This window comes from Otolemur garnettii, unplaced genomic scaffold, assembly GCF_000181295.1.
Source record: "Otolemur garnettii isolate 467f Iridium unplaced genomic scaffold, OtoGar3 scaffold00101, whole genome shotgun sequence".
NCBI classification, from domain to species: Eukaryota; Metazoa; Chordata; class Mammalia; order Primates; family Galagidae; genus Otolemur; species Otolemur garnettii.
Window position 1 is genome coordinate 5467942 of NW_003852496.1, and position 15101 is coordinate 5483042.

At 42.0% G+C, this 15101-nt stretch overlaps 1 protein-coding gene across 2 annotated transcripts in view; it reads right to left on the reverse strand.

The window, feature by feature from the left end:
- RBSN (rabenosyn, RAB effector) overlaps nt 1-15101 on the reverse strand; it is a 30630-nt gene that overhangs the window by 6557 nt on the left and 8972 nt on the right. For both annotated transcript variants that reach the window (XM_012809252.2, XM_023516972.1), the window contains exons 4-10: nt 14739-14879; nt 10801-10901; nt 9979-10024; nt 9712-9873; nt 7694-7935; nt 6208-6278; nt 2640-2726 (exon numbers count right to left, since the gene is read on the reverse strand). In XM_012809252.2, coding sequence (XP_012664706.1) covers nt 2640-2726; nt 6208-6278; nt 7694-7935; nt 9712-9873; nt 9979-10024; nt 10801-10901; nt 14739-14879 — 850 coding nt within the window. The remainder of the gene's footprint in view (nt 1-2639; nt 2727-6207; nt 6279-7693; nt 7936-9711; nt 9874-9978; nt 10025-10800; nt 10902-14738; nt 14880-15101) is intronic.

Below are 15101 nucleotides of genomic sequence, written 5' to 3' on the forward strand. Positions count from 1 at the left end.
GGCCGAGGCTAAGGTGGGAGGATCATTCGAGCCTGGCTGCTCAAGGTGAGACTGCAGTGAGCTATGATGGGCCCACTGGACTCCAACCTGGGCAAAAAAAAGAAAAAAAGAAACCTAAGTTTGTTTTTTTTTTTTTTTTTGAAACCTGGGTTTTTATTGTGGCCTCACCCTGTTGCTAGATGAGGCACAATCCCCACCTATAAAATAGGATGCTAATCCCTATTACACAGGGGAACTTTGGGAGAATAAATTAGCTACTTTATGAGCAAACAGCACACAGTTGCTGTCAATAACCAGTTCTTCTTTAATAATAAAACACTAATCAGAAAATAGTATCATTAAAGAAAAAAACGCAAGGATCGGCTCAGCACCCATAGCTCAGTGGGTAGGGCACTGGCACCATGCACTGGAGCTGGTGGGTTCAAACCCAGCCCAAGCCTGCTAAACAAATAAACAAACAAACACAAAAACAGCTGGGCATTGTGGCAGGCGCCTGTAGTCCCAGCTACAAGGGAGGCTGAGGCAAGAGAATCCCTTGAGCCCAAGAGTTTGACATTGCTGTGAGGTGTGACGCCACAGCACTCTAAGGAGGGCGGAATAGTGAGACTCAGTCTCAAAAAAAAAAAAAAAAAACCTCAAGGATCTGGGTCATCCAGTTGTAAAAGAGGATGAACTTCAATCTGGAGACCAAGATGAGGATGATGAAAATGAAGTGGCTAAAAAGGACCAGGATAGTATCTAGCTTTTAAATCTATATCAACAGTTGAGTCTATTTGAGGATTATATTTGAGATTGGCTTTGAGGATGGAATGAATCTTTTTTTTTTTTGTTTGAGACAGTCTCATTATGTCACCCTCAGTATAGTGCCGTGGCATAACAGCTCACAGCAACCTCAAACTCTTGGGTTTAAGCAATTCTCTTGCCTCAGCCTCCCAAGTAGCTAAGACTACAGGTGCCTGCCACAACGCCCAGCTATTTTTTGGTTGTAGTGGTCATTGCTGTTTAGCAGGCCCAGGCCAGGCTCAAACCCGCCAGCCTTGGTATATGTGGCTGATGCTCACAGCCACACTGAGCTATGGGCACTGAGCCATGATGGAATGAATTTTAAGACAGTACTTTGGTTTGCCTCTGCAGAAAATAAAGATTCAGACACCAAATGGAAAACATTCACTAGTAAGACTACTGAGGTATTTTTTAAGTGTTGGCACCCATGTTGAAAACCCTAAGACTCTAACTTTATGCAGAATATATACCTTTTATTTAAATACAACTGAACTGCCCCAAAATATAATTTGCAGAGAACTTCAGATATCAAAAAAAAAAAAAAAAAAAAAAAAACATTTTAAGGCATGTGGTAGTGATGTTATTTGCTTTAGTTCATTGGTTGTTTATTTTCAGAATTTGTGACTTTAAGTACTAAGACAGTTGATTTAGTACTTATTGGATTGAAATCATTGTTTCTAAATTCAGCATCTGAATTCTTAGCTGATGATTTTCTTTTAAAGGCAAGATAGCCTGGGCAGAGAGATAATGTACATCATCAGCCTCCATCCAGTGTGACTGCTAAGATGCGCAGGATAGGACAGTTGACAACATGTGCCTTGACATCTGACATGGCTGCATTCTGTTCCTCAGTGAAGAAGCCAAGGATGCTGACACACTCACGGGTGAGATGGAGGGTGATTCTGAGAAACTTTTGCTACAGTGTATTAACATAGCTGGTCTTCTTTTAAGGTAAACATCTAAAAAAGAAGTTAACAGCTCATGCAACTCAGATTTAGTATTGTTAATTATCATAAAATGTATTATGTTCCTAGTTTTCAAAAGATCCAAACTATGATTTTTTTTTTTTTTTTTTTTTGAGACAGAGCCTCAAGCTGTCACCCTGTGTAGAATGCTATGGCATCACAGCTCACAGCAACCTCCAACTCCTGGGCTTGAGTGATTCTCTTGCCTCAGCCTCCCAAGTAGCTGGGACTACAGGCACCCACCACAACGCCTGGCTATTTTTTGGTAATAGTTCTTACTGTTGTTTGGTGGGCCCGGGCTAGATTCGAACCTGCCACCTTAGGTGTATGTGGCTGGTGCCTTAGCCACTTGAGCCACAGGTGCCGAGCCACCATAATAGCTTTAAATCCCCAGATTAAGTAGTCTTCTTGATTATTTTTACTTCTTGTCTCATGCTGGATTAGATATTCATTGTTTTACATCATCTGGTTGATCAGAGTTTCTATGGGTCACAAAAGAGCCGGCCCCACCAGTGTTGTCCTTCTGTCAGCCTATCAGCATTCCCTTAGTCAGTCATCTTTTTGTGGCCATTTCTGTATGCCACTTATTATTTTGTGTAATAATAGATTTTTAAAAAGCAAATGAAGCAAGGTGTCAAAATGTAATGTTTCATAATAAAAATATATATTATATTTACTTAAAAATAACAAACATTAGAAATAGTTAACCAAGTCACTGAGGTGTATGTACCAAGTCTCAGAGCTGGCCCCTTCCTTGGCCTCCTCCTGTCTAGGCATCCCCACCATCACCAGGACTCTGGGGGAGTGATGGCCAGCTTATCACCACCATTTCATTACAACAGCATCTTTTCCACTCACCCAGCAGGTAAGGCACCACCTAACGGACCTTACCTTAAGGTGTCTATTAGCTCATATACTTTCTGTACTTCCACTCGGAGGTCATTGGCATGTTCCAGACTATACGTTGTCTCCCCAGCACTAAGGAGAAATGACAGAGATATTCAATCTCAGTTTCACTGCACTGATTAGAGAACACAGTGGAAGGACACTAAAGGTTTGAGGCCTCACAAAGGCAAACAGAATTCTTTTTTTTTTAGAGACAGAGTCTCACTTTATCGCCCTTGGTAGAGTGCTGTGGCATCACAGCTCACAACAACCTCCAACTCCTGGGCTTAGGTGATTCTCTTGCCTCAACCTCCCAGGTAGCTGGGACTACAGGCGCCTGCCACAATGCCTGGCTATTTTTTGTTGGAGTTTGGCCGGGGCCGTGTTCAAATGACACTCTCAGTATATGGGGCCAGCGCCCTCCCCACTGAGCCACAGGTGCCGCCTCGGCAAACATAATCCTTTTAAAGTGGCATTCAGATTCTCAGTGTCCATGCCTTGAAATGAAAGAATCAAACGGATGTTGCTTTTAGTTTGTGGACACCACAGTGATAGACTTGTGCCTAAGACTCATGAGGACCAGCCCTTATGCTCTCCACTAAAGTAAATGCGAATGAACTTACTGGGCCTACTGTCCCTAAATAATCTAACTACATCTAATGAGATGTAACAAGTAGTTTACTAAACACATAGGTTACATTAAGTTAGAATAGAAAGCCACTTGGTCTTTCTCATAAATGTATTCAGCTTTCCAGGCCACACAAGCTCTGTGACTACTGTTCAACTCCACTGCTGTCGTGCAGAAGCAGCTACAGACAAATAATCAAACAAATGGGCACGCCTGCATTCCAAAAAAACTTTATTAAAATAGGCAGCAATAATGAATGTTGGCAAAGTTGTGGAGAAACTGAAATCCTCATATGTTGCTGATGGAAATATAAAATGGTGTCATCATTTTGGACAACAGTTTGGCAATTCCTCAAAAAATCAAATACTGAATTACCCTAAAACCCAGCAATTATATTCCTAGGTACATACCCAAAAGAAATGAAAACATACATCTACACAAAACATTTGCACACAATATTAAAGGAAGATTATTAATAACCGCCAAAAGTGAAAAAAAAGGAATGTTCACCAATTGAAGAGTGGATAAAAAATGTGGCATAGGTGGAGGGAGGGTGATTGGAGGAATCACCTCTATGGTTTATCTTACAAGGGTACAAGTGAATCTTTCTAAAAGTAGAATATAAACGTCCTAACACAATAACTAAGAAAATGACATAAAGGCTATGTCAACCAGTTTGATGAAAATATTTCAAAGTATATATGAAAATACCACATTGTACCCCATGATTGCATTAATGTACACAGCTATCATTTAATAAAAAAGAAAATGTGGCATAGATCAATACAATGCATTCATACAAAAGGAATGAAGTCATGATACAATCTTTTTTTTTTTTTTTTGAGCCAAAGTCTCACTCTGTTGACCTCTGTAGTGTCGTGGTGTCACAGCTGACTCTTAGGCTTAAACGATTCTCTTGCCTCAGCCTCCCAAGTAGCTGGGACTACAGGAGCCTGCCACAACATCCAGCTACTTTTTGGTTGTTGTTGTTGCTGTAGTTCTCAGTGAAAGAATGTCATCTGTCCTGTTTAGCTGGCCCAGGCCAGGTTCGTACCCGCCAGCCTGGGTATATGTGGCCAGCGCCCTACCCACTGAGCTATGGGCACTGCCTGCATGATGCAATCTTAAAAACACTATACTGTGAGAGAGAAGCCAGATGCAGAAGATCTTATATTTATGACTCCATTTATATAAAATGTCAATAATAGACAAATCCATACAGCCAGAAAAGTGTCTGACAGGGAGGCGGGGAATAGGCAGTGACTGCTAAGGGTATGGGGTTAGTTTCTCATAGGGGGATGGAAATTTTGGAATTGAGATCGGTAATGGTTGTACAACTTCATAAATGTACTAAAATCACACTTCAAACAGGTGAATTTCATGGTGTGTGAACTACATCTCGATTTAAAAATAAAGAAATAGATGGTAGGCTAGATTTAGCCCACAGGCAGAAGTTTACCAACCCCTGCTCTAAGGGAAATGTCTATTTTAAGCCCTGTCACCTCAATGCCACCCTGAAATGGCATGAGCATGAGAGCCATTGCCTTACAGTCTTTCTTTCCAATGCTGTACTCAACAACTCATCTGAGACCCCAAACTCAGTGCTCAGTCAAAAGAGCCACACTCCCCTGCTGGTGGGAATGCAAACAAATACATTCCTTTTGGAAAGATGTTTGGAGATCACTTAGGGATCTAAAAATAGACCTGCCATTTAACCCTTCAATTCCTCTATTAGGTATATATCCAGAGGACCAAAAATCACTTTATAACAAAGATATTTGCACCAGAATGTTTATTGCAGCCCAATTCATAATTGCTAAGTCATGGAAGAAGCCCAAGTGCCCATCAACACGTGAATGAATCAGTGAATTGTGGTATATGTACACCATGGAATATCATGCAGCCTTAAAAAAAAGATGGAGCCTTTACCTCTTTCATGTTTACACGGATGGAGCTGGAGCATATTCTTCTTAGCAAAGTATCTCAAGAATGGAAGAAAGAGTATCCAATGTACTCAGCCCTACTATGAAACTAATTTATAAGCACCCACACTTCCAAATGAAAGCTATTACCCAACTATAGCCCAAGATGAAGGGGAAAGAGGAGAGGGAAGGTCCCCACACCAGCATGAGGCAGTGCCTGAGTTCACCACACAAAGGGGGGAGGATTGGTGGCAGGAGGGTAATTGGTGGGACAACACCTACGGTACATTTTACGAGGGTACATGTTAAATCTACTAAGGGTAGAATATAAATGTCTTAAAATAATAACTAAGAAAATGCCATGAAGGCTATGTTAACCAGTTTGATGAAAGTATTTCAAATTGTATATAAAACTAGCACATTGTACCCAATAATTGCATTAATGTACACAGCTATGATTTAATAAAAATAAAAAATAAAATAAAGTAAAATAGGCTTGGTGCCTGTGGCTCAAGCGGCTAAGGTGCCAGCCACATATACCTAAGCTGGCGGGTTTGAATCCAGCCCAGGCCTGCCAAACAACGACGGCTGCAACCAAAAAATAGCCAGGATTTGTGGCGGGCACCTGTGTCCCAGCTACTTTGGAAGGCAGAGGCAGGAAAATTGCTTGAGCCCAGGAGTTGGAGGTTGCTGTGAGCTGTGATGTCACGGCACTCTACCCAGGGCAACAGCTTGAGGCTCTATCTCAAAAAATATATAAATAAATAAATAAAATAAAATAATTTCCTGAGGGGAGAAAATAAAGCCACCCTCACCTGAACATGGCTGTTGTGTATTTTTACAAGCTCACATGTTGGTAAAATGTACCCCACTGAAACAATGACATGAAGGTTCTCTGCAGCTGGTCACAGAAGAAAAGCATGGCTAGAGTTAAGATTTTTCACTTTTGTCTACTTTGGAACTGACCTAAAATGTCAGAAAGCAATCACCGCCGGTTTAGAAAAACAAGAAAGGAACAGCTTACTTTAATGATGCTGCCATCTTGATGTATTCTGGGGCTTTCTGGTCAACTTTCTCCATGCAAAGTCGTAATTTCTAAGAACAAAAAAGAGAGAAGTGAGGCTCTCAAAATACAGAAAAGCCTATCCAGAAACTAGGCTACATCAACAGAGATGTATTTAAAATTTTCATTTTTCTTAACATTTTTCAAAAAATTTTTGTTACTCTTATCCATTTCCTACTTACAGACATTTTTCCCAAGCAGAAAACCTTGCAGCAAGGAAAGAAAGTAAAGATGGAAGTTTTGACCAGATGTTTGTGAGAGAAGCAAGGCCTTTCAGAGCATACGTCAAGTTGTCTACCAAGATAGAGATGAGGAATTAGCTGCTATCTTTTTTCTCTGACAGGTGATGCCCAGCAGGACACCAGCATGAGGCAGTGCCTGAGTTCACCACACAAAAGAAGGTGGCTAATCCCAGGGACTCAGGAGGGGGCAGCAGGATCAGCCGGGGCCTCAGAGAGAAAAACCTTGTCTCTTTAAAAAAAAAAAAAAAAAAGAAAGGAAGGAAGGAAGGAAGGAAGGAAAAAAGGGAAGACAAAAAGAGAGAAAGGAGACCAAAAGCACTCTTACCAAAAAAATGAGATATCAAGACATGAACTCCACCCAAAGGCTGGAGAATGGCTATATCTGTATCTCAGCACAGGGTTTAATTAATACCATTTCTAGTAGCTTGAGTATTATACAGTGATTCCAGAAACTGTCATGATCTGCAGAACTAGTGACAGTGACCATTCAGACAAAAATACACTCTTCCTCTGTTCAGAGTTTTGCACAAGCTGCTTCCTTTATCTGGACTGATTCCCTGCCCCCAGAATCCTACTGCCTCCCTGCCCACCTGGCCATGAGGAAGCTGAGCCAGTCTCACACCCAGATGTTCTTTGCACTACACTATCTCCTCTCAAAGTATGCACCTACTAAGGGCGTTCTGGGATCAATGGCAGTAGGGAGAGCTGAGGCATTCAAACAAACTTAGAAGGGGACACTCTCAGCCTACTGCAATAAACAAGTAAAGCCTAAAAACTTGCCAAGTTTGGGTAAAATGGTAAAGCCTGAAAAGCTGTAAGACTTTCTCAAACTTACCAAGTCTAAAACTCCAGAGTGAGCTTCCCAAGACTCTTCTGGCCCACTATTTCTACCCTCTCCAGCTTCAGCCCCTCCTGCAGAACTCATCCACTCGCACGGCAACTGCCCTTCCTCTCCTTGCTCTGGGCCACCCAAGCCTCTACCCTCCTGCTTTCAAGTAGACAGGATGGGTGAGGGAATGAGTTTGTTGCAGCACACCCAGGATGACTCTGTGACTCACTCAGGGCCCAGCTGAGAATTCACATCATTGAACTAAAAGTGATTCAAAGAAACAACTTAAAGCATTTTCCAGAATGCTGAACACTAAGTACTTAACGAAGAACCACATCTGCCTGACGAATCAGACCCAAGATCACACTCGTGTCACCTCATAGAGCTTCACAATGTCAGGTGTATGCTCCTTCTCGTCAATCTGCTGCTCTCTCTTGAGCAGTGTGTCCTTGCAGTGCGTACAGCAGCGGATCCGGTCATCATCCTTCTCGTCCAGGACAGAGCTCACACTGCTCATGCTGCTGATGCTGCCACGGCGGGAGCCATGGACACTATTAGGTGACTGGCTGGGGCTGGTGTGGGCGCTCAAGGAATCCTTGCTGGCACTGGTGAGCTTGCCTGTAAACCATAACACTGACAGGCAGCAACGATCCTCCAATCATCCCACTGCCCACGACCATGAAGTGTCAGTCCACAGGTGTTTAATTTGGGGAGTAATAGGACCAGGCTTCACCTATGGGAAAGAAGTACTTGCTCCTCTGCCTTCACGGTGGGAAAAGACTCCACAGCCACCCAGACTAGAGCCAAAAAGCCTAGAGTGGTCTGTGTTTGAGGCTCTGAGGCCCAGACCTAACCTGGCCTCACCACCTACCTTCCTCCTCTACTTGCCTTCAGTCTCAGACAGAACCCACATTCTGCCAGGAGACTTTCCTCCTCAACCTTCCCCCACTTCCCAAACATCTGGCTCCTGCCCCTTCCAAAGCTCAGCTCAAATGACATATCCCCACGGCACAAACTATCTATGCTTCCTATCAGTTCCCCCCCACACTGCCCCTTTCAGGGCACTTTGCACTTTCCTCCCTGTGTAATAGTTACATGTACATCCCAGAGGAATCTGTGACTCTGTGAGGGTACAAACTCTGTGTTACACACTTGCTCTCCTAATATATCCAGCAGGGTCACCCCTTAGTAGTTGCCCAGTAAGTGCTGGCTAATGAGTTCCAGAGAAGAAATGTGAATAGTGTCCCCAAAATTGTAGTTTATGAAGTCCTAGGTAAGACAGGGCATCAGTCTCAGGAAGAGAAGGTCAAGGTAACGCGGGTACAGTGGATGTGAGAGTTGGACAGAGGAAGCATCTGCCTTTGCACCCACACTGTCCAGACAACCTGTGTCCAATGGCACACAGTCAGCAGAACTTTCCAGCACTGCAAATCCACCCCAAACTTCCCAGCAGCCAGTCAGTTCATCTTCAGCAACTTCTAACCTGCTGAGATGCAAAGTCCTGGAAAAAATGGTTCCACCTAACCTTTCCAGGCTCATTTCATAATTTGCAAACATGTCCTCCATACTCCTCACAAGGCAAAAAGGTTTTCCAGAAGCCAATTCAATTAGTTCATCTATCAGTCTACCCTGGCACTTTCCAAATTTCAGGTCTTTGCTCTTCACTCTACCCAGAATGTCCTCCTTCCCCATATCTTTGGCGATCTTAACTCATCTTTCAAGGCTCTTCTTGAACATCATCTCCTGACCCTAAGCCTCCATACCACTTAGCATCTATCATATTACGATATTTATTTTCTCTATAAGACAGTTGGTGGCTTTTACCCCAAAGTAAGGGACTGGCCCACTGCTTATTTTTCAAGATCCTCTACTCAAAGTCTCACCTGTCACTCCCATGAAGAGCTGACAAAGAGTTGGTCAGCCTCTCCCATGTGCCTCTCATTGTATGTATCTCTTTATAAAGCAATCATGTATTTGTGAGTTTGTATCCCCTGCTAGATGCTGGACTCCTTGGGGGAACAGACAGTGCTTATAGACCAGCTCTGGGCAAAAGACAACCTGCAAGTCCAATCTACAGGCTCTTCTTGTATAGCCCCCAAACTAAGTACTGTCTTTACATTTTTAAAACATTATTTAAAAAAAGAAGAAATGTCAGTGGGACCACACGTGATCCACAAAGCCACTTTATAAAAAAGAGTTATAGACTTATTATATCCCTTGCTACTAGTACAGTGCCTGGGTCTTAGTGGGCTTCATAGAATCAACAAATGAATGAATGAAAATTCACATGGGCCATTAATTTAACAAAAAGGTCCCATGGTCCCTTGGTGATAAGCAAATAAGTCAGGCCAAGGAGAAGGTCAGGGGGCAGGGCACTGCCTCCATGCTACCTACTTGCAAAGGGAAGGCTGATGAGCTCCATGCACTTCTTGCACATGATGGACCCGCAGAGACGGCAATGGTGGCGGCGGTTTCGGATGCTGAACTTACTCCCACAGTCTGGACAGAAAGGGACATCCTGGTCATTGACCCAAGGCACCACGGACTTTTCTATTGCTTTGGGAAGAAGAAACCAACAAAAAGGCATTCCATTTTAAAAAGAAATTTGGTCAGGGAGAAAAATAAAAACTAGAATCAATGTAAGCTAAGCTCCAAAGTTACCTCGAATCTTTGCAGACTCAGTATTTGTTCTGTCAAATGCAGTGAGCTGACCAGGAGAAAACAAAGCCAAATATAATTAACCCAGTGATACATACTTGCTCCACCCTTTCCACTCTTCAGGCATCAAGCAGGAATTAGCACATTTGCATTTCTCAAGTCTCATCTGTCATCCCCAGCCCCAGAAAGTCACAAAAGCAATTTCATAGGGGACAGAGCATCACTTTAGCTTGGCATCTCTAAGGCACCTCCCTTCCTATGACCCTGTTCTACTCTCTTTATTGTCATTTAGCCATTTCAACAATAAGCAGGAGAGGGCAAGGATGGGGTAGGGCCAAATGCCACATATTACTGCCCTACAAAGTACACAAAAAGAACTGTACTGTGGATACTGCCATGCGCACCACACAATCCAAATTATACACACCACACATTTCCAGGGTCAAAGTACACCACTGAGACCTGGTGGCCACTCTTGTATTTGCCACTAAATGATACACTACACCCCACTGGGTAATTGTACCTGGGACACCAAAGAGGACAGAATCTGAAGGCAGAAAGGTTTTCCAGAAGCCAAGCAGGAATCATAGACAGAAGAAAGGAAGCTGGATGTGTGGCAGGTCTGTCAACCTGGGCCATTCTCTTCAGAAAGCCATCCCAAGTGAGAACTGCCCCCCACATCCTCTGCCCCTCTCTAGGGGGGGCGCTTCTCTACCTGAATCAGATGTATACAACACATACGACACATGCTACATAAATGAGACTGTCTTCCCTTAGAAAATGTGCACTTGCTGAAAAAAAGTGTTTTAAAACAAACAAGTTTACCTTCTCTAACCTGATTATTAATTTATTGACTTCAACAACATAGTGGTCAATTCTGGCAGCTCGGTGTTTTTTGAAATCAGAAAGATGGCTTCTCATAGCACCTAGAAGGAGGGAAGGTGGGAGGTAAGTGACTTGTAATTTCTCTGAGGAAGCCTTTCTACATTGCTGCTTACCTTCAATGAATTTCAAAAGCAAGTAAAAATTCTAGGATTTTAGGGTCTTAACTAAAAATTCAAAACCCAGAAAAGCAAATGGAAAGAAATTTGCTAAAAGTAAAATATGATAGATCTCGGAGTACAGTAGATAAGAGCTTGAACTCTGGAGCCAGCTTATCCTCAAGTTTCAATCCTGCCACACATGGTGTGACCTTGGACAAGTTACTTAACTTCTCTGTAACTTAGTATCTACTTCCATGGAGATGTTATGAGGATTAAATAAGTTAAAATTTATTAAGTCGGCTTGGTGCCTGTGGCTCAAGTGGCTAAGGCACCAGCACATACACCGAAGGTGGCAGGTTCAAATTCAGCCCAGGCCGCCAAACAACAATGACGGCTACAACCAAAAAATAGCCAGGCATTGTGGCGGGCGCCTGTGGTCCCCGCTACGTGGGAGGCTGAGGCAGGAGACTTGCTTGAGCCCAGAAGTTGGACATTGCTGTGAGCTGTGATATCACGGCACTCTACCCAGGGGGACAGCTTGAGGCTCTGTCTCAAAAAATAAATAAATAAATAAATAAATAAATAAAATTTATTAAGTCCTTAGAACACTGACTGGCATGTGGATGTCTTAAATAAAAAGTCAGTAACATTATTAGAGATATTTTTCTTATTCTCTTATATTTTTCTATACTTTGTAAAGTTAGTACAATATAGATTTTCCTCAGAATAAAAACAATCCTTCTCAAATGGCTAAAAAAAATGTAAATGCTGATAGATGTCCTTGAAGGAGCTAGTTAAAGGACAGCACACAAAATAAAGAACAAATGTCCCCAAGATAAATGGAACCAAGAAACTAACTGAATGTACCTGTAATTACCCTGCTCGGTCTCACCTCTTCCAGAAAGCACATTGCCCTCAGCCTTCTGGCATTCAGTGCATGTCCCCCTCCCAGTGATCACCTGTTCACTCAGAGACTATACCATATCTGGAACTTGTCACATGCCATGCTTTTTGAAATTGTCATAAAAATATAATGCATTTATCATGTATATTTATCATGATAAATATGATATTTATTTTATTTTTGAAATATGTACACATTATAGAATGGCTAAATAGCTAGTTATCACATATATGCATTACCTTATACCTTTACCATTTTTTGGTAGTAAGAACACTTAAAATCAACTCTCTTAGCAATTTTCAAGAATATATTTTTATTAATTACAGCCACCATCTTCTACAATAGAGCTCTTGAACTTATTCCTTTTGTCTCATATTTTGTATCCTTTGACCAACATTTCCGTGTACTACATTCTTTTTTTTTTTTGAAACAGAGTCTCACTCTGTTGCCCAGGCTAGAGTACTGTGGTATCAGTCTAGCTCACAACCACCTCAAAATCCTGGGTTCAAGCAATTCTCCTGCCTCAGCCTCCCAAGTAGCTGGGAATACAGGCGCACGCCACAATGCCCAGCTAATTTTTCTATTTTTAGTAGAGACAGGGTCTCAATCTAGCTCAGGCTGGTCTTGAACTCCTGAGCTCAAGATCCTACTGTCTTGGCCTCCCAGAGTGCTAAGATTATAGGCATGAGCCACTGCACTCAGCCTCATGTGCTATATTCTTACCCACTCATGACTCTTTCCTTTGCTAACCATACTCTAACATTTAATAAAAGTTCATTCTAGAATTTTCATAGGTGACTATAAATATTAACTTCTAAAATTTGCCATATTCACTTGACCTTCCCTAACTTGTTAATATAACTTACTCAGTTGTTGAAACAGGCAAGTTAATCAGGAAATCATCTTGGTAATCTGATGCTGGTAATCATGAAATAAACTATTACAAAGCTAAAAAGAATTCATATGTCTGAAATTTCTCCCTAATTGGCTTTCATGTGTACCTCAGAATTACATATATAGAGTATCATTTTTAAAGCAATTTTCTCCTGCAATGACAAAAATATTTCTGCTCTCCAATATAGTAGTTATTAGTAGCTACACGGAGATATCAGAGCACTTGAAATGTGCTTGGTATGTGGTGAAGATCTTTTAATTTTATTTCATTTTAATTTATTTAATTTCTTTATTTAAGAAGCAGAGTCTCTATAAAAGTTTTTTTTTTTAAATTAGCTGAGCCTAGTGCCTCACACTCCAGCTACTTAGGAAGCTGGGACAGGAGGATCACTTGAGCCCAAGAGTTTGAGGTTGCAGTGAGCTGTGATTGTGCCACTATACTCCAGGATAGGTGACAGAACAAAACCCTGTCTAAAAAATAATAAACAAGGGCGGCACCTGTGGCTCAGTGGGTAGGGTGCCGGCCCCATATACCGAGGGTGGCAGGTTCAAACCCAGCCCCAGCCAAACTGCAACAAAAAAATAGCCAGGCATTGTGGCGGGCACCTGTAGTCCCAGCTACTCGGGAGGCTGAGGCAAGAGAATCACCTAAGCCCAGGAGTTAGAGGTTGCTATGAGCTGTGACATCACAGCACTCTATAGAGGGCTATAAGTGAAACTCTGTCTCTATTAAAAAAAATAATAATAATAAACAAATTTAAATAGCCATATATGACTAGTGGCTACTGAATTGGACAGCACAGTTCTAGGATTTATCCAAAAAGACATCTGTAGTGGCACTGTAAGGATATAATAGATGAACCTGAGTAAACATCACTTCCTTTCTTCAAGCCTCAGTTTCCTCATCTATAAATGGGAATGTGCTTCACTACCCATCCTGTATCATAAGACCTTTGTGGAAAGTGAACAAGATCATAAATATGAAAATTTAATAAAACACCATGAAAGAATCATTACTCATTTCATAAACAGAAAATATTATACTAATGATTGTTATTGTGCAACAGTTAAAGCATATAAGGCTGGCTCATGCCTATAATCCTAGCACTTGGGAGGCCAAGGTGGGTGGATTGCCTGAGCTCATGGGTTCCAGAGCAGCTTAAGCCAACATGAGACCTCGTTCTAAAAATAGCTGGGCCTTGTGTCAGGTAGTCCCAACTACTTGGGAGGCTGAAGCAAGAGAATCGCTTGAGCCCAAGAGTTTAAGGTTGCCACAGCACTCTACCGAGGGTGACAAAGTGAGACTCTGTCTCAAGAAAAAAAAACAAAAAAAAAAAAATCAAAGAACACAAAACAATAGTTAAAGGAAATGCGAAGTTAGATAATTCAACTCTGTGTGGCACAATCTTTTTGTTAATAGCTTTATTAAGATATATTAATAATTCACATACACCATTTAAAGAAAATTCAATCATTTTCAGTATAGTCACAGAGCTGTGCAACTATCACAATAAATTTTAGAGCAATTTCACCACCCCCAAAACATGATCCTTTTGAAAGTAGGTGGAATGATGTCGTAATTATTCAAAGAAGTAGTTGCACAAAGCAGTGCCTCTCATCAGACAGGTAATATCCTATGTAAGAGGAGACAGACTCTCCAATCAGTAGAGTTTATGCCTGAGCTGACATCAGAAAGACCTGAGTTCACCTCACTTCTGCGGTTTACCAGCTAACAGACCCTGGGCAGGTTCTTGGGGCTATAGTGGGGATTCAATGAGACCACAAGCATAAAGCATTTAATGCAGTGCCTAACAGGAAGTGGATGTTCAGCTCCTTCTCTTCTTTTTCTTCCACTACCAGATATAAGGTCCATAAAACCATTATGGTTTACTGATGCCTCCTCAGTAAGGCAACTCTTAAGACTTTACCTAGAACATAGGAGCTGCTCAATAACCATTTGTTGAATGAATAAATTTTCTTACCAAGCTCCTGAGGCTCCCACATGTAAGGATCAACCCCTCCATAGCTGAAAGACTCATATCCTTGGGTCCCTGATTCTGCTCGATCATCCCCTTCTCGTTTCAATAACTTGTTCTTTGCTTTCTTAGCCTTCTGGACAAGACCTTGAAAAAAATGGAACAAATGATATAACTGAACCCATGAAGAACATCTAGTAAAGTGTTAAGGGAAATCTCAAAAAACAAAGAGTTGAGGCTCGGCGCCTGTGGCTCAAGTGGCTAAGGCGCCAGCCACGTACACCCAAGGTGGCAGGTTCGAATCCAGCCCGGCCCGCCAAACAACAATGACGGCTGCAACCAAAAAATAGCCGGGCGTTGTGGCGGGTG